The sequence below is a fragment of the Patiria miniata genome, unplaced genomic scaffold (genome assembly GCF_015706575.1).
Source record: "Patiria miniata isolate m_02_andy unplaced genomic scaffold, ASM1570657v1 HiC_scaffold_3, whole genome shotgun sequence".
Classification (NCBI taxonomy): Eukaryota; Metazoa; Echinodermata; class Asteroidea; order Valvatida; family Asterinidae; genus Patiria; species Patiria miniata.
In genome coordinates this window covers 23,443,469-23,464,029 of record NW_024037069.1, presented here as the reverse complement: position 1 = coordinate 23,464,029, position 20,561 = coordinate 23,443,469, and the positions used below count along the sequence as shown (strand labels likewise).

Here is a 20,561-nt window from a genome sequence, read left to right as displayed (position 1 = left end):
CTAACTTAATACAAATGTACATTGAACACTGGCAGTTATCCACAACTCACCTACAAACAACATTAACAAATTGGCATTTAATGTAAAGAGAAATATCTGCATATCACAAGCAATATACTCTTATGCATCATCTCTTATGCAAGTACATGTATACACATACATGTATACAGTCACACTTTCAATTTTCTTGTGACAACGATCATGCCAATAAGATGTCGTGTCCTGGCCTTCTATTCTTTGTGACCCCCCCCCCAAAAAAAAAATAATAATAATAATAATAATAAACTGCCAAACTGAACTAATCAGCTTGCAAATAAATGAGCAAATGAAGACGTCGTGTGATTTACAATTAGACAATACACGAAAAACTCCAAGGCTAATAAATGTGATAAGTTCACAATTGGTGCTGATATTAATTTGAAGGCAGAGTATTTTTGTATGGACGAATTTGACTTCTCCAACAATGTGAGGTACTTGCCAACCGTCCCTTTTATCAACTACAAAGTACAAGCAAATAATAAATACAATCGATGCCTGCACTACTAAATACAATGAATGCCTGCATTCATACCATAAGTATGGGTATTTTGTGTCTACTTGCCAGTTGAGAACACCCATATTATGGCTGTGTGATATGCTTTTTTTCGGATGTGTGTATTCCATGCTGCAGTCTTTGAATGAAGCCAAAAATAAAAAAAAACCCACAAAATACAGTCTCAAGCGTAATGATCATGTTGCACAGAATACTAACATTTTGTAAAATATTCATGTGCAAAAATCAATGCTAGATTTACTACGAACAGAGCAGTTCTACATTATTTTTCACCAACAATTTTGCACATCATCTATACTCTCCAAACAAAATTCAATCAGTCTACTTAAACACATCACGTTGCCCAAAATCAACCACCATAGGTGTAGTGAAGTTATTATACATAATCTATGATCACTAACAAATACAGGGCAGAACATTCTGCACTATCATTATGATTTAACTGAAAATGAAATGTGCATTACAAGTTATTGAAAAACAAACATACATCATAATGAATCTTCTACAAAGAAACACATAAGTACTCAACACTAAATTGAAGTAAATCATGTAACATTTTGGAAAAAATGGAAAACAAATATCATACATAAGGCCAAAAAAATAAAATAAGTCGGTCTCTGGTCAGCGCGTGCGTCGATTTTAATCATGCGCGTCGATCTTTTTTTTTTCCAAAATGTTCCGCGGTACCTCGAACAGTGCCCTCTATTTCCGCACCTCCTCAATTTTTTTTAACAAAGAGCACCAAGGAATGGGAAATTGCACCAAGGCAAATGATCGAAAGCACCAAGGTAAATTATGGAGGACACCAATGTACATGAGGACACCCAAAAAACAAAATAGTACCCCACCTTGTCTGTACAATCCAAGCTGGAGGGAAAAAAAAAAAAAAGTGGCCGCAATTCCGGAACTTTGGTCTGACCAATGACCGTTTCTTTTTATTTTTTGGCCTAATAAACATTCAGTTTCTAGAACTGAAACATGTGTCCATTTAGACTAAGGTATGATACCTATACGAAGACACTTCTGGCACAATGAAATTATTCATTATTAATAATGATCAAGGACATGAAACTGCAACGCTCTACGTCCATTCGTTAAATACAGTCGAGTCTCGTTATAACAAACTCGTTCGGACCTAGCCAAATTGTTTGTTATACTAGAATTTTGTATTAAGAGGAACATCAGTCCCATTTATTGTGCACATAACTGCACAGTCAGGACTAAGGCTTTATGTTTGTTATAACCAGAATTTTGTATTAACAGAGTTTGTACTTACGAGAGTCGACTGTACCGGCATTTGATTCAAGTACATGCACACACACATGCATCGCAACCATGACAATCTTGGAAATAAGTACTGCCATTCACAATGACCGCCGCGCTCAAACACTTTTCATTGGGAATCCGGCACTTTTGGGACCGGTTTTGCAATCCTCGAAAATTTTATATTATTTGAAAAAAAATCACACGACAAAATAAATGTTTAAATAACTTTCATATGAGCTTGTGTTTTGGAGAGAAATGGTGAATAAAAAATGCAACTCTGACACATTTAACTTCTTCCACATTGGGATATCACATTAAAGCTGACAGCTTTTTGGTGTCAAATACTCAAAAGTATTGGGTGTTTCCGCAAACCTTTCATTATTTAGTATCTTCACCATGCAAAGCCTCAAATCTTACTAAAGTATTGGGTTGTTGAATGTCAAAGTAATTTTTTATTCAGGAAAACTTACAAATATGTTACTATGAATTCTCTTGGAAATTATTTCCAAAGAGAAAATTATATCTCAAGACCTCTAATTGAGTATCAAATTAAAGCACATTATCATTGTTAAAAAACAAATTGGTTTTTTAACATTTTAACGTCACCCATGTTCGATTACACAAAGTGTGAACAGCCAGGTACTGTTATACTTTTGTTTGAATGAAACAACATATGGGCGATTCCAGCTTCACTCGCATTTCACTTTTTGCATCCTTTGTCAATCTTAGTGGTGTACTTTTTACAAAAAAGAGAATTACTCTTTCAATTTAGGGTTGGAAATACTCAATATATAAGGCTCAAGCCGTATGGAATTATGAAATTTTAATGATACTAAATATGAGCATGGCACGAGCGGAAAAAAAAAACGTCACTCGCATTTTGTAAAAAGGACATGCCACAAATGTTCTTGGTTTTAATTGAAAAGTCTCCTCAAACCAAATGTACCACAACCAAGTTATATGTACTAGAAACTTACCATTATGAAGTTTATACGAGGGTTACAAATACCTTCAACAACTAACTGTATTAAGTTAGAGGGGAAAAGTGCTGTCACTGGCATTTCCGTCACTCACATTTCCGTCACTGGCATTTCAGTTTGTCTTTTCATGAAATTATGATCAAAATGAAACTTTTCCTTCACAATTCCTATCAAGTCTTAGCTTAGAATTTTCAAAAAACCTTTGTTAACCTTTTCAGTGTGCTCACAATTCTAATCAAATCAGGGCTTTTGTCTTTTCAAACAACCTTCAAAGTTTGTAAAAGACTCAAAATATTAATTACAATGAAAAAATAAAATATTAACAAATGTACAGCCGCAAATTCACTGCTCTCTAGTTTCTGAAGTCCCATGCTTAAGTTGTTAAAAAAAAAAATTGTTTTCAACCATTCATGTACATTGTACTATTTGAGTTAACACACAACCTTAGCAGGAGGAGCATGAATTATTTCACCCAAAGTGACTTTCAACAGTTAACCTACAAGTTTTATTCGTGTAGGGTCAGACTGTTCATATCGAAATAAAACTTGGAAATTTCCTATGGAGATGCAATGCATCATGGGTACCATAAATGATGCCTGCCTTCTATAGGTCTTAGACAATATGCATACTCAGTGCATGTACTATGCACTTCCCTCAATATTACCATCTAATAGCTTCTCTGTCTGCATTCTTATAGAAAGTGATATCGTCAGTCGCATTTCATTTGTCACTCGTATTTCATTTGTCACTCGCATTCAAATGTCAAGGGCTCTCTATTATAATGTGCTGGGTTGTGGGTTTAAATACTTGTTGCTTTTATACTTGGTACTGGTTGGAGAAGCAAATTATCAATTGTCAGCAATATAATCACTACCATTTTAAACTAATAATAAAAAAGAGATCTTTTCGTCACTCGCATTTCATACGGCTAAGCATCTACAACTGTGCACCTACATGTCTTTCAAAAAAGTCATGGACAGATTTTTATTTTATTGTTTTTAAGGTATAAAGTCATACTACTAAATTGCAGAATAAGTTTGTGACTAATGCTTTTTCCAAGAGAAATATGCAAACAAATGAAAATGCACAAAAAAGTAGTACATTTTATAAGCCAAACATCACCAGGAAGAACCGTGACATATTTCATAGAAAACAAAAACGATGAAGATTTGACTAAAAAAGTTTATATTCTGGTCCTTACATCTATTAGCAATAACTTCATATTGATAAGGAAGTTCAGGAATGAATTTCAATTTGTTAGGGCCACGTCCCTGTTTGCTTGCAATTGCCCACATGCACAGACAAGTGGATGTTCGCCAGCGAAATCTTTCAAAATCGATTTCTCCCATTTGGAAGATTGCATCTTTATGCAACTTTCAGGTTGATCCCCGCTAATGCTTTTTAGTTTTGATATGTCAAGTATTTTTGGGTAGAAATTGAAAAAAATTGGGTGCTAAGATTAACACCCTATTTTTTCGCCATTATCATGTGCAGTAAAAATATGCAGTTTTGCATGCTCAACCAGATATTAATTAATAAATATCGACCTTTTTGTTGGCTTCCATGGGGCAATACCAAGACGCACGCGAAGTCACGCCGAGTGACGGTAATGAATATATGCTAATATGCCCTTTGTTATTGTTGCCCCAAATTCGACCAACCTGAAAACCATGCACATGAATATGGTCCACAAAAATAAATTCAATGTATAACACAAGTGTTATCAACAACAGATTCAAATAAACTTCGATGATATTAGTTTTCAACTGCCTGTCAAATAACAAGTTGACGTGGGGATTCCTAGATATTGAGATGAATAGATTGTGGGACATTTTCGTGTAAGCGAAGACACAGATAACACCATGATTTGTGAGCAAGGTCAGCTTCACCAGTGACCAAACATCGCATTTCGGCATCAATATCCGTGTTTTTTAATTACATGAAAATTATAAATTACTCTTTTGTTATGATATAACACTTTAATCAAACTAAGCACAGTTTCTGAAAAACATAACTTTAAAAAAGCCATGTTTTGGAGCTGCATGAATTTCAATGCACTGATGAGAATAATCTATGTGGTATTGACACTTTTTACCACTGGAAGAATGGGGTCGTCACCCTGCTCGTAACACTTGGCAGTATACTTATTACGCCTCTTTACCATACGGTGAATATAGAACAAGTGGCGGTGCTTCGGCATGGCACAGACGATTTTCTTATACCTGGACAACCACACAAATGTTTGCTCACAAATCATGGTGTTATCTGTGTCTTCCAGGTGATCCTTTGGATGGTACTTAACCTTACAATGGGCATCCGTATGATTTCTGATGTGTAACCTGTCCACACATTTCTTGAGATCGTACCACATGTGGGACCATGGAGCAGGCAGAGGCAGGGGTGACCTCGCAACAATCATGTTGTCCAAGTGGCACATGTTGTCGTAAACAACTGCCAGGTTCGACCATTCAGTGGCCGGGATGGATTTCAGATGAACGTCGAGCCATGAAAGTAGAATTAGAAACACTTGTGACGGTGATTCAGATCTAAATAAAGAAAGATAAAAGTATCCAAAAAATATACACTGACTGCTTTAAGTTACATTAGATGAAACCTAAATCAACTACAAATATGTGTTTGCTTATGACGATGTACATGAGCACATACATTTGTCAAACACAGACATATTTCATCTTATGAATGAGAGGTTAACCATTTTCTTTGTACTTTATTGATTAACAACTGGGACAGTTGCACAACTGTCACGTGGGTGTGTTCAACCTTTGTTTAAACATAGTTGCAAGTTGCTTATAACCAGCGGAGTAAAATTGTGGCACTGAACAATAAGCATGAGCTTCAAACCATAATTTTTCACGCACTTCATTTCCAATCAGCCAAATTAACAACTTGTTCTCCATGCTACAATGACCCCCAAAAACCCAAACTAACAAATGGATACAGTATCTTTACCAAAACTCACACAAAATTGTATATTCATTGCAATCATGACACTCCTTTTTTGAACTCCTTATTTTTCATACAGTAAGTACATGTAAATGTGTTTGGGAAGGACCCTAATGGATTTCACACCCTATTGTCGTGTAATATTGAAGATCCAAGATTGAATGCAATTATGAACTCACTTATACAATGACCGCCAGAATTCAATGTGTCCTCCAGCACGTACAATGAATAAGTGTCCCCGAGCCCACTTTTGAAGACGTTTTTTGCAACCGGTGTCCTTCTTGCAGGAAGATGGCTTTTCTTCTATACATGCTGCCATGATGCTACTGATATTGGAACTGTGCTGACGAAGAAATGTTGATACACCTGTCATAGAAAAAGATTACTAAAACAGTAATGTATAAAAACTGTGATTTTTTAATTGGCAAAATGTTAACAATATCATCAACGACTCACACGTTTAGGTATGGAAGTCCAATATTTGCAGAATCAGCTTGTATAAGTTGATCTCTTAGGCCATGTTCAGACACCTTGTTAGCTAAAACGGCAAAAGCTAAAACGGTCCCTCACCACGGGAGGCCCATTGTAAAAAAAAACTACCGAGCGTCCAGCCATCGTTTAAGTAAAGCAAGTTCTACTCGAAGTAGTTTATCTCATAAGATGGAATTTTGCGTCGCGGTGATGTTAATCAAATTAGGTTTTGCCCTTCACCGACGTATAAACACTCAGTGTATTACCTCCTGAGAGAAAGTTGGAAAAAAAAAACACTTGGGTGGGACTCGAACCCACAACCTTCTGCTTTCTAATGCAGATGTCTTACCACTCAACCACCAAGCTAACGGGATCGGTTGGCTAGTTCGAATCGGATATACATCGCAGCGGGTACCGCATTAACTATTCATAAAATGGAATTATGCATCGGAGTGATGTAAACCTTCACTCCTCCATTTTTACTGTTCGCTACACGTGCTCTAATCATATAAGCATCTCACCGTCCTGATGTGTGATGCTATGCTGTGTTTGACATCGCAGCCTCAGCCGGTCATGTAGCGTGGCACACGATAAATATGACGACAGTCACTAGTCCACCACGGCAAATTTCCAGATTTTTTGGAAGAATCGTACATCGGCCTTAGGTCTACACCAATTGTGTCTTCATTTAGGGGGTATTTTTGGTACCTTTCGTGGTGCAAAACGATTTTTTTAAACTCTTTTTCCCCCCAACTTTTACTCGGGAGGTAACACACTGAGTATACAGTGTTTATACGTCGATGAAGGGCAAAATCTAATTTGATTTAGTTTATCTCAGTTTCTAAGGTCACGTAGAACATCCGCCTCCGGAAAAACCGCATGCTAAAAAGAGCCTTCACTCTTCCATTTTTATAGTTCGCTACACCTTGTTTTATCATATAAGCCTCTCACTAACGTGATGTGTGATGCAATGCTGTGTTTGACATCGCAGCCTCGGCCGGTCATATAGCGTGGCACACGGTAAACATGACGACACCCATTTTTTGGAAGTGTCCTGTTGCAAAACGCGTAAAAAATTTCAGAAAAGTTGTTAAAATCCCTGAGTGTTCGAAACCACACTGAATAGATTTCACTCACGGTCTACTGCATCAACTGGCCCGCACAACATGTCAGTCACGTGAAAATATACATGACATTAACGCTGCATCATTGATCAATCAACGCTAAGGTTTTCCTGGCAGTTGAAAATATTTCATTATGATAATTACGCACCGATTAGCGGTTGTTGCGTTGGCATACTATGTGTTTTGTCTTAGCATCGCCATTGTGTGCGATCGTGCACGATGTGAAACTCGGACCATATGGTCAGAACATTTGCGGAAATTGGACTTGAAGTTGGATTTGTTTTCATAAATGTCTTAACGGTAGGAGCATTAGGAGATTCATGGGTGCTTTTTGCCCATGGTGCGTTGTTTGTTTAATACAAAAGTGCGCCACGGAGAAGGCGTTACGTAACTCCAGGTCACTGCGCTGGCTAAAACGGGAAGCATTTTAGCTAAAACCGCTCATACATCGTTCTAGGAGATAAACTCATTCTGGTTATTCGCTAAACCCTCCCTCCGAGGGTGAAGTTGCCATTTTATTTTTGAGTTGAACTCGATTCGGTCTAAATAAAAAAGCATTCAGACATCGTTTTACCAAGAAAGTTACACCAAATCGAGTTCAACCGGTGTTTTAAGGAAATTTAAAACAGTGTCTGAACGACCCCACAGTCATAAACAAGGGGTACCGGAATAAGCTGTGTTGAAAAGGTCTATAATCTGTCTCTCGAACAAGAGGGGTTTACAAGAGCAGCACCTGACCCGGGATAATGCCTCCTACTTTGTTTAGTTCAAAGATGCTGTGTCTGCGACACTCCATGTTTTGACATTCCAAATATATATATTTTCCTCCAGTTTTCAGCGTAAGAGGAAAACCAATGCATTGGAATTCCATCCATATGACATACCATCTTTCAGAAAGCATTTAATTCTTTTGACTCACAAGGTTATGTACTGTTTGGTATTTAACTTTGGTTTAAATTAACAATGGAATGAAATTGAGACATACACATACCTTGTGCTTCAATGACCGACCCTACAGATGAAGTACTAGATGGCAAGTTAACAAGCACATCTTCAACACGGCCCAGAGTCTCATCTATGACAGATATAGGGAACAATGTTTTTAAGTAGAATTAGGAATTCTTCGAAATTGTTTTCTTCAAGGATAGTTCCTTTTCAAGGTTTAAGTCCTGCAGAGTTTTTAAAAATTAATTTATTGAAAAAGAGCTTGCTCATGTTTTTAAACTATAGCCTAAATAATAAACCATAAATAACAGTGCAAGATTTTCAATGACACGAACATTTGCAACAGGTTGAAACAGATTGGTGTGCAGCATACAAAATTGCATTTCAATGTAACACACACCAGTGTTATAACAAATCACTTCATTTTCTGACACAATCAGACGTATCGAACTACCTTCATATGCAATTTTGACCCATTCAGACTCACAGTTTTCTCAATATGAGACTTCACAAAAATCCACCTTTATGATAACGCCACATGCCTTACGATGACGTCATCTTGATAACACTTCTCAATGCACATTTTTGCATTGTGATCTTGGTTTGTAACAAGCTCAAGTCAATCCAATGAAAGAAAGTGTTACATTTTGGAAGTGGAATGAAATTGTAAATATTAAAAAAAAAACATAAAAAATCATGCGATGACGTCATGGTGACGTCATTTTGGATTTTGCATACATGTACTAGTACCATTATCTAGCGATCCACCGAGTGTCAGGACGATCGGACTTTCCCTTATATGTGTTTTTAAAAATCGCATTTTTGATGACGTCAGCATGACATTACACATTTTTCAAAATTTTGTACATATACATATTACATAACAAACATAATACAAAAAGAATTTTTGAAAAAGAAAAATCAAAACAAAAAGAAAAAGCCAAAAATTTTTTAAATTCGATTCCATGTAAACAAAAACCCCCAAATTACACTAGAAAAATTGAAATTGAAATACATATAGAAATGAAACTTACTGTCAACAGGGGCATCGGGTGCATCTTCATTAACAACAAGGTCTGGTGCAGGTGTACCAACTATAGAAATTAGGAAAAAATCAACAAATTTAATTCAAAAAATTAAATTTACATCACCTGTAGATATTAAGTGTCATTTAAATAGAAATCATGCTAAGCGATTGTTCGTAATGAAAAGTAGCACTTAAATCAACTAGTGCAGGGCCAGTCGAAAATGTGCATGTTCGGAACAGGCAGTTGAGAACTGACAATGACTGAAGCTCATGAAAACAACGCACATTATTCAATGGTGCTTCTGCAGGGTGAACGCACAATCGCAGGTCAAAGGCACGCAATGTCGTCATCCCCTGGCGCTGATATTTACCCCTACTGGACAATATGGTATCAACCTACAGTAAGAGTTGCTCAGTCAACCGCCTACATACAGTGCAGTGATGGTTGCTCAGTTGAGCTGCCATGCGTGCATGGCAGTTAATACCAGCCATGCACACATTTAATTTGTAACTGTACACGTACATGTATTACTATTTTTACACGCGGTCTCCACTTTCAATATCCCAAACGTGAAGATAAAATTTGAGTCAACTGGAATCAACTCAAGCATTGAGATGAACCAGGGTAAATCGAAGCAAACTAGTGCAATGAAACATATGTCCAAAATGGCCATCCATGTAAGTCGGCAAAATGATGACTTACAGCAGATGTCCGCATTCACGTAATTCGCCACAAATTCTCGGGTCCCGAGAGTACTGACTTAGCCGGACTTTACTGTATTTAAAACATATTTTGAATGTATCATGCGCATTTATGGTCGTTTCAAGGTTCAGATCTTTGTAAAAACACAGCATTACAAGAAAAGTAAATCAACCACACATCGTACAAATCTGAAAGCCAGTGGCTCTCGGAAGTTCAATCATGACCTTTACGCCCAAACTTAACAAGGTCTATACAAGAAGTCTATACCTTCAGTAGCTGCACAAGGGACACCAATCACATCATCGCTGGGGGCAGAGACAGGGCCTTCCTGGATAAAGGATGGTGCCGCTGGAACTTGACTGGTAGCTGCAACTGAAAGAAACACACTCAATGTTTGAACAGAAAGTAACAGACACACCAAAATGCAACAATTAAATACAGCAAGACAAAAAATAAAGAGTGATTGCATACTATCACCAATGAGGATGCAAGAACATTTTCAGCATTTATCAAACATGCACGTACACAATCATTGTTAAATAGAATGGTATTTTGCTTTCTTCTCTTAACTTTAATGACAGATTACGCACAAATAATCCTACGCTATGTCATGAATTTGTTAAATGAAACAAATTATGAACACTGCCTGTGTCTGTTTGGAAAACCTAAAAAATGCTAAATTACAACCACAATTGCAACAGGTTAGAAAGATAAGGGTTCCATGACATTCAGACAGAGTAACAGCTTTGGGAATATCTTGGAAATGTCGCCATTAGACATGGGGAAAAAAAGAAGTCAGATGTGTTGACAAGCACAAATGCCCCACTGAGCCTTATGGTGGTACATGTAGTTTTACTTCACAAAACCAGGTTTGAAAATCCTGAGTGTTTCGCAAGTTATCATACTGACTAGATTTCTACTGTGACTTTGAACTTTCATCTGTCACCCCAAACAGCAACTAACAATGTTATCATGCTGACAAGATGTTTCCAGAAACTCACACATGTTAGTGTGAGCATTCTTTTGTTACTGTGTAGTATAAAAATCATTTTATTTACACAGTGAGAACCTCTTTCATGCCATTTTTTGTAAATCTAGGATTCCCTTGAGTTTATCACTTCATGTTGCAAGTGCCTCTGAAACCGTTTTCCAGAGAGGGGGAAACCTTGTGTGAACGAGGGAAAGTCCACACTCAATGTACATGTGTAATGCTTGTATACCTTTCAGGGGTTTCAAAATGAATTAGAGTAGCATTAGAAGAGCCTTTTCTGTACAAGGAAATGTTTTGGACTCCATAAAAAGTATTATTATTTGTAATTTTTAATTGGGTGAAATACTGCTAAATTGTTCTCAACAAGGCACACCCTTGACCGCAAATGGTGTGGTCTAGAGGGCCATGTGTGAGTGTGACCCTTTCATATGCACATACGTGTGGTCGTGCTGCAACTACACAGAGAAAGAGGTATGCTTATGCACTGTACGTTCATATTTAAATACGTACGTTTGTATGAATGGCATCATCACGCGTAGGGTACCCATATTGCGTATAGGGTACCCATATTGCGTACACGGTACTTGCGGTTGGATTGTAATCGCAGTTTATTTCAAAGCTTCTCTCTAACTCGCTGTGTCGATCGTACTGGTCAGTGGTGAGAAATTCTTCGGTGTTTTTTTTAATGGTTGGAAAAAATGTAGCCAGCGTAACAGTTCAAGTAGCCAGTTGAATTTGACAGTTGCCAGATTATTTTGAAACTCTTGCCCTTGCACATACACACACGAAATTGGTATGCCCCTTGTGTTTTAACATACGAGTAAAATAAACATACAAAGCCTTACCTGCAGTTACTGCATCCACTTTTTTCTCCACACAGTACTGTAAAAATGCACGCAGCACTGTTGGTATAGATTCTTTCTCAGCAAGTGCGCAGTGTTCAGGACAGAAGGCTTTCCCATAGGCTGGGGACTTTGTGCACACATTGGGTAGACTTGGTACAGGGATCCCACACACCTCATTCTGTAAAGACATGAAATATAGAGTAATACATGCATATTGTTCATTATGCATTTAATACTGAACACGATTTTCGCGGCATCATTTGCAAGTCACACTAAAGGACCCAAATGTGTGCTTACATGTCTAAGTAACATGCAATTAGCAATTAAATATGTCAGGCAGCTTCCTTTCTACATTGTATATTGTACGCAAGTGAGGGAAAAAAGCTGAAATCCATAACAAAAAAGCTGAAATCATCTTTAAAGCTGAGATTTCACACCCCTGCATATAACTGTGACTTTCCAACTACTGTGTGGCAGTAACACGAGAAATTTCAACTTTTCAGTTTTTCAATGAATGAAAATATAATAATTCTTGAGCCACAGCGTGATTATATCATTGAAGGCATAAGTACTGTTGTACTACAAACAAAAGAAGATGATTTTCTCAAATTCTTAGGGTATACCAGTAGTTAACTTGCACTTTGTTAAACAATATTAGTGGACCATGATTCTTAAAACTTTCAGAGGCAGAATTTGAAGAATCAATCTTTAAAGGTTCTTAGCCATTGTACATGTTCGTTTGAAAAAGAATGGCCTAGGGGCAACATATAAAAATGTCATTCGTTCAGTAGCATGTTAATACATGAATTAATATAAGCCCCCTGACATTGTGTCAAGGCGCGGAGCTTAGTGGATCAGGCTATTGTAGACACATGAATGCGGTTAGCATTTCGACGGCTTCAATACATTGTTAGCAATTAATTATCATACCTGAAGCTTGAACATGCAGTGAGGAAAACTCAATTTCCAAATTCCATCTGCAACAAAGACTCGTCCACAACCTGTTACATAAACAAATACACAAACTCAATAAGTTACCTTTAACATTTTTAGCCCAACAGCAGCAATTTCAAATGGAAGTCTGCTGATATGAGCCGTGAACAAATTGGGTTTAGCAGGCTTCACACTTCCACATCTGTTGTATTTTGTCGATCCAGCACTTTAATGGCAAAATACTGACAGTAGGCCAAAAAAGACCCTTCAGTTTTAGTCAGCCCACATGTTGCTGTAGACCAGCGAACAAATACCGGTACATAGTTTTTTATTACACATTTTGATAATGTTGGCTACAAATTGCAAATTTTGCTTGGTAGACTAGAATCCTGCTTCTGCATATTTTGAATGTGTTTTTGGAATTGGCTTACAATGAGTCATAAATTTCCTCATATATTTGCATAAATTAAGTCGGAAACTATTTTCAGATGGTATTGTCAGGTTGAAAGTGTGCATCTGGGAGCCAGGCAGAAACAACTTTGGTGTTATATCCAAGTCCAAAACACTTAATAACCATAATGTGCAACAGAGCACACTCATTGGCCTATTAGCAATAGCAATATCTAACCAAAACATAACACACACACAGACCGACGAACAGACAGACAGACCTACACGCATACAGACAGACAGACCTACACGCATACAGACAGACATATAAGAATACACTATAGCAATATTGGATTTCCCCCTCCGGCTTACAGCCAGGGGGATGAAAACAAAATGTCAATAACCTTTAGCATGGCAATTCTTGTGACAGTTGGGATGCTCATAGGTGTTTAGAAGTCGCTGATTTTCAATGGCCTCTAGAACTTTATCGATGTCCGCATCACGTTTCTTCAACTTGAACATGTCCAGCTGGCATAAGTCGCGTAGCTCATTCTCAACCTCTCCAATGAGAAATGCCGAGGACACTTGCTTGGCAGTGAGTCCTATGGAATAGTGTAAAATCATAGGAAAAACAAAACAATTAAAGAAACTTTAAATTGAAGCTGCTCTACCACACTTTAAACAAACATATCACTTTCCAACAAACATAAACAATAACATTTTATTGAGTGGAACAATAAAATTTGTCAGTGGAATACATTTTCCTGTTCAAAAACTACTTCTTCCAAAGAACCTTTATACCATTTTTCATTAGTTTCACAAGGTAACTTTAAAGCCAATTTACTTCATGTTAGTTTACATTCTATGAACAGTTATTTTCTTGCATGGACGTTAATGGAATACATCACAGTAACATTGGAGAAATTAAACCAAAAGAGGAATACATGTATGCATTTACAATATTCTGTTGATGTTGAGACAAGCTAATGACAATTGAACGATGAATAATAACATCATTAACACTCACAGTATGTTACAACTTATCCATTAAATTTTTCAAAGTGTGCAAATTTGAAGAATAAGCAGACAGTAAATTAATATTGCAGATTTGACCTTGCAGTGAGGTCAGGTTGTGCATCTCTCAATAGGACTGATGGTGCCATAAGCACGAACCTTGTTATTGTCCGAGTTGGCTGAGGCTTAGCCAAATATTAGATAATAGCAGCGAGAAAACTTAATGTATGAGGTGTTTTCATTGCAGACAGGTGCTGTTAAATATTCTACATTTATCTATAAACTTACCAGTACCAGATTTTTTGCTCAAATCAAATGCATCGTTGAAAGATTCAGTAAAACCTGAAAAACTGACCCACGAATGGTTCCTGTAAAGAAAAACAAACAAACAAACACCCATAATTATTTTCAATTCAATTACACATAAACATGTATTTAAGGGCACTTACAGAAAATGAATAAGGGAATAAATGTGTGCTTCGGAGGTTTTTATCACTCTGTTTAAGACCACTTAGAGTCTGGGTGCTGATAATTACCCGAGCCGGAGGCGAGGGTAATTATCAGCGACCAGACTCTAAGTGGTCTTAAACAGAGTGATAAATACCGACGGAGCACATATTTATTCCTATTCATAAATACCTTTTCGGTAAGAAAAAAATCATATAATTCGTTCAAAACATCCCGATTTTGTTCAACAAATTCACTTTATGCTTTTTGAAACATCCCTCTTGCAAAATAATGGAGTGTTCAGCTGGCGAGAAAGATGTAAACAACCCTTTTATGGAGATTGACGCGCGCGTATCATGTTCTGCGCGATGTCGCGCAGAACGCACCTGAGGCGTTGCGTTTTGAATTTTGAACTATAAAATTATGACTCCCTGGTAGTGTTGCGCATGCCTACGTGAGGATTGTGAACGTTCAACCAATGAAACGATAAGAGGCACTGGATTTTTGGGAGTCCACATTTTTATTGTGACACTGGAAAAGTGTTTAAGACCAGCTAGCCATGTCTTTATCATCCGTTTAAGACCGGCCACGTGACGGGCTCTCGACCAATAGGAATGCGTAAACTGTCTTAGGTATTTATGAATAATAAATAAAGACTACACAGGGGTGAAATTACAGAAGAACATCAGGCATTTACCTGTATGTTCGGTCAAATTCACTAAACAATACCGCTTGTTAGGGATGTGGTTTGTGTGATGGGCCCTACCATTACCAAAATATCAGCTTCCCGTTAACAAGATGGTGGCCGACATTAAACAAACAGACTCGAATTGGGAAGAATTACATACGTGTACTATGCCACAACTTACAATGTAACTGCCGCTAAACACATCAATTTCAACCTCACCTTGTAATTTAAACCGACAAAAATACAGTAAGCTCCATCGATGTTAATAATTTTTAGGAAACATGTGTTTTCAAACCACAATTTGGATGCACACGTCGTGCAAAACTAAGTTCAAGGCACCAGGCCATAGTGATTGAAGTGTCTGGAAGTACATGTATAGTGGTACGTTACATACACAAGATATCAGCAACGCATGAGCAGGCCAATGATAGTGCAACACTCCATTAGGAATACATGTATATGTAATTTCTCTGGAATATTTATTGTATTTAATATTCATTAGTCTTGCTTCAATGGATACTGTATATATATCCAAGGATTGATTATTGCAACAAGGGATCGTGCACGGTATAGTGGTCAAAGTGCTGGGTATCAAGCAAGCGTCCGAGCCACTCCGAAGGTTCGAATCTCGATGAAGTAAGTTACCGATTTATAAATATGAAGGAATAAAGAAAAGAGGAGAGGGTGAGAGATGAGAGTAGAGGAGGGAAAGTGGAGGAAATAACCATAAAGTATGCACTATTAGGTTTCCAGATTTCTCATTCTTTTGCAAATTTTAACATTACATATGTACATGTATAGTTCTGGGACATGTGCTTTACTTTTTCATTGAGTTTTTTTTATTCCTATCCTGACTCACATAGCCTGTGTAGGCTACTATGGTGCCCACAGACTTGTTTTATTACATGTCAATCCTTCAGTTAGGGGATTAGTGTCTCCCACTTCCTTGGTAGCTAGAACTTTTTTATTGTGTCATGAATATTCAGTACATTAATTTCAAATAAGCTTTACTTTTTCATTGAGATTGTTTGGTTCATATCCTGACTCACATAGCCTGTGTAAGCTACTATGGTGCCCACAGACTTGTTTTATTACATGTTAATCCTTCAGTTAGGGGATTAGTGTCTCCCACTTCCTTGGTAGCTTAGAACTTGTTTATTGTGTCATGAATATTCAGTACATTAATTTCGAATAAGTTTTACTTTTTCATTGAGATTTTTTGGTTCATATCCTGACTCACATAGCCTGTGTAGGCTACTATGGTGCCCACAGACTTGTTTTATTACATGTTAATCCTTCAGTTAGGGGATTAGTGTCTCCCACTTCCTTTGTAGCTTAGAACTTGTTTATTATGTCATGAATATTCAGTACATTAATTTTGAATAAGCTTTACTTTTTCATTGAGTTTTTTTGGTTCCTATCCTGACTCACATAGCCTGTGTAGGCTACTATGGTGCCACTACACTTGTTTTATTACATGTTAATCCTTCAGTTAGGGGATTAGTGTCTCCCACTTCCTTTGTAGCTTAAAACTTGTTTATTGTGTCATGAATATGCAGTATATTAATTTCTAATATGTGTTTCTATTTTAGTAATTTTTTTACAGACTTTAGTCCTAATTGAGTGTATTTAAAGATCCACTATTCATGCTGCAATGCCCCTTTTTTCACCAGTGTTTACGCCCCCCCCCCCTAATATTTTGTAAAGAGTGCATTGTTTTTAAGAAGTGCCGTTTTTTCCTGAACAAGTGCCATTTTAAAAAAAAATCATGCCCTATTTTGTCCCATCTGCCGTTCCTGGCTCCTATTTTTTAATTTTGCACCTGTATTGCCGTGAAAAGCACCACATATTGCCCATTAGTGTGCACAATCGTCGGTTTTGAACAGCACCCAGATTGTGCACACTAATGGGCAATATGTGGTGCTTTTCACTTGTCCAGGGTCATTTGTCAGGATCACTTGTCAGGTTAAAATCTTATTTCTACACGTTCGTATGGGTCTTCATCGACAGCACATTTCGTCGAAATGACACATCCTGATTAGATTTCTAGGCTAGTAGTACTAGTACTAAACGAAAGTACGAAATTATGTATGGCGGATTGCTTTCGCCATGTTCGAAATGCCATGTTCGAAACAGCGTGGCGTTGTATACAACGCCACGTACCGACCCACCCCTTACAAGCTCGCCCCCTGCCTGACTCGCCCCCTAGCCGACTCGCCAACTCGCCTCCTAGCCGACTCGCCCCCTGACCGACTCGCCTCCTGACCGACTCACCCCCTGGAAAATTATGCACCGTACGGGGACATTGTGAAATAAAAATAAAGACAGTGTCGGGAACACGTTTCCCGGTCGCAACGAAGGATTTCCGGTACAAATGCAAAAAAACTATTGATCCTTTTACGAAGAATTTGGGTTGGAAACACTTAGCACAGCTTTACCGATATAGCGCAGCGTGATTTTTCGCCGAGTGCCCGTGGCATAGGGCCCGTGGGTTCACGGTGACTGCCGGCGCACGGCAGGCCGGTACCGGTGGGTGCCGGCGCGAGGCAAGTTTACCCGCATTCATCGTTTGTCAATGACATTAAATCTCTACTCTGGGTCCTCAGTTTCATTAAAAAATATGTTCAGAATGAATGATGTATATTTGAAAAATCAAATCGTCCTGCTGCATTCAACAAGAATAACATATTTAATAAGTAAATGCAAACTTTTAGAAAACCTTTTTCTTTGCGAAAAGAAAACTTTTTATGCACGTCCAAATAAAAGTCTTTGAGGTGACTAAGCGAATGGAGTTAACAAATTTAGGGAGTTGATCCAGATATCGGATTTCCCTCGCGCGTAATGTGGAGGGCAAGGCATTTTGGTTTGAATTGTTGTTATTTACCTTGCGCCAGCCTTAAAGCTATAGTCCATCATTTGCAGCTATCCAAAAAGTAATTGACGTAATAATTGTTGAAAAAACAGGTTGAAGGATAATAAGGGGACTAAACTCCCTGTGAAATTATTCTCCTCCCTTGAAATGCAAAACTGATGCCCCGCTCGCATTAAGAAAGATTGTTTGACCTTTGCGACCGGGCAAACGGTGTTCCCCGACACTGTCTTTAATTTTTTTTTTTCACGATGTCCCCGTACGGTGCATCATTTTCCAGGGGGCGAGTTGGTCAGGAGGCGAGTCAGTCGAGGGGCGAGTCGGCTAGGAGGCGAGTTGGCAAGGGGGCGAGTCGGCTAAGGGGCAAGTCGGCCAGGGGGCGAGCTTGTAAGGGGCGAGTCGGTCAGGGGGCGGGTCGGTCAGGGGGGGAATCGGTAAGGGGCGAGTCGGTAAGGGGCGAGTCGGCCAGGGGGCAAGTTGACCTGACACCTTCTGGGACATCGTACATGACAACTGCCCCGAATGATAGTTATGATAAGTTGATTTGTAATGAACGCTTATAATTATAGATAGTGGATCTTTTGCCGGAGGTAATGACGGCAAACTAACGTTTACTAATGGTTTGCCAGCGGCAATCCATATCAACAGAGGGCGCTGTACTCTCTAGGATAGGGCTGAATTATAAGATGTATTAAATTCCCACCAAAAGTTGTGTAGCACGTTTGGTGTAGTGGTTAAGCAAAGGCTCTAGTAAGCGGGATGACTCGGGTTGGATTCCGACCGCAGCACATTTTTAAGTTTTTTTTTCTCATCCCCAAATAAATAAGAATATTCTTCTTTTATTATTTTAACATGTCTCAAACATTTTTTTGCAGAGTATTACATTTTCTTTTTCAGATTTGTGGCTCTGGAGGGTTTTTTTTTAAAGGGAAATAAAGTCCGAAATTATAAAATGGTCTGAATCCCATCTTGTGAATACGAGGTTACAACGATATTCGAAACGAAGTCCAAACCAACTACCCTGTTGGCGGCTACGCGGTCACGAAGTGGGAGTGCAATGGAGCATGACGCATAGTACATACAAATAGCGCTGAGAATGTTTATTGAGGTCAATCAGCCGTGACCTCGTAGCCGGCTACGAGGTGGATAGATTGAGTGGCGGGGTATTCTGCAATTGTGCCCCATAATTATATAATGACTTCAACTTTCAAGAATTTAATTTCAATTGTACGTTAAGAATTAAGAATTCAACTTGGTTTTTTTTTTTAGAGCAAATCATTTTGGGAATCATTTTTGGCAAACAACTGTCATGACTGTAGTGTAGGCACATGCGTAATAACATGATGATTTGCAGCATATATAATCAGGTACTTACGCAAGGCAGCACTGAAAGTCAAACAGCTCCCTACTGAAGAAAACAGAATCATTAGCCTCAATGGATGGCCGTCGTTTCCCTTCGTACAGCTGCCAATAAGTTGCGTCGCTGCCGTACTCGTTCCAGTTATAAACGGTCTTGCACGAACGGCACCTCAGAGTTACTTTCTTCGCCCACTGCAAGCCACGTAACGTGAAGTACTTCACTCTTGTGATGGGATGGTGTCTCGTGAGGTGCTTGTCGCAATGAATACAGTACGATACAGGTGGAGCGAAAAGTGTCGAAATGATGTTGGAGTTCGATACGTTGGTCGAAGAGGAGCTGGAGGTTGAACAAGAGCTGCTATCTTGTTGAGCTGGGATAGGATGCAAAATATTCAGTAGTGCTGAACACAAGTCCAGATCGGCAGATAGGCCCTCCGACAATAGCACTGGGTCTTCCACTCTACTCTCTACAACACAATCTTTCACCCTTTGCACTTCTTCAAATGAAAATTTTGCAACCAATAGCGAAAGTTTGTCAGAGACGGACAGCGTTTTCGCCTTGGCGAAGTTTGCCACGTTACTCAGCAGAGGATTTCTGGCCGTTAAATATGTTGAAATGATACTGTCCTTATGGCGTAAGTCTGTCAAGAAATCAATTACATCTAACTTCTTCTTCTTAGACATGGCATCGTAAGGAAAGAGTAATCAAAATAATTGATAATGTAAGAATAAAATTACTTTGAAAAAAAACCAGAAGATGAGACACGAATCTACGAGTACGAGAGAAGCACGATGAAGACAGAATGACACGCGATGATTCATGCCGCGCGACGGATAATAAAGACGCTGGTAACCAATGGAAAGAAAGTACATTGTGATGCGGACTGCGTCCCTGGTACTTATTATTTAGACTGTGTTCCCGCCATATGTATTAAGAGCATGCATTATGAGCAGGAAACCAGATTTAACATCGAAGGTTCTTTTGCGCATGC

At 38.4% G+C, this 20,561-nt stretch overlaps 1 protein-coding gene and 1 non-coding gene across 2 annotated transcripts; both read right to left on the bottom strand.

Moving 5' to 3' along the window:
• Positions 1-1,443: 1,443 nt before the first annotated feature.
• LOC119738534 lies at positions 1,444-20,366 on the bottom strand. The gene is made up of 10 exons (XM_038213438.1): positions 19,586-20,366; positions 14,495-14,574; positions 13,597-13,794; positions 12,800-12,870; positions 11,870-12,047; positions 10,301-10,405; positions 9,338-9,397; positions 8,350-8,433; positions 5,943-6,129; positions 1,444-5,345 (listed from the first exon to the last, which is right to left on the bottom strand). Exons 1-10 carry the CDS (start codon positions 20,251-20,253, stop codon positions 4,871-4,873), a joined length of 2,106 nt encoding a protein of 701 aa, XP_038069366.1. The 5' UTR covers positions 20,254-20,366; the 3' UTR covers positions 1,444-4,870.
• Positions 6,528-6,600, bottom strand: Trnal-uag. The gene has a single exon. It is a non-coding gene; the product is annotated as a tRNA-Leu (tRNA).
• Positions 20,367-20,561: the final 195 nt, after the last annotated feature.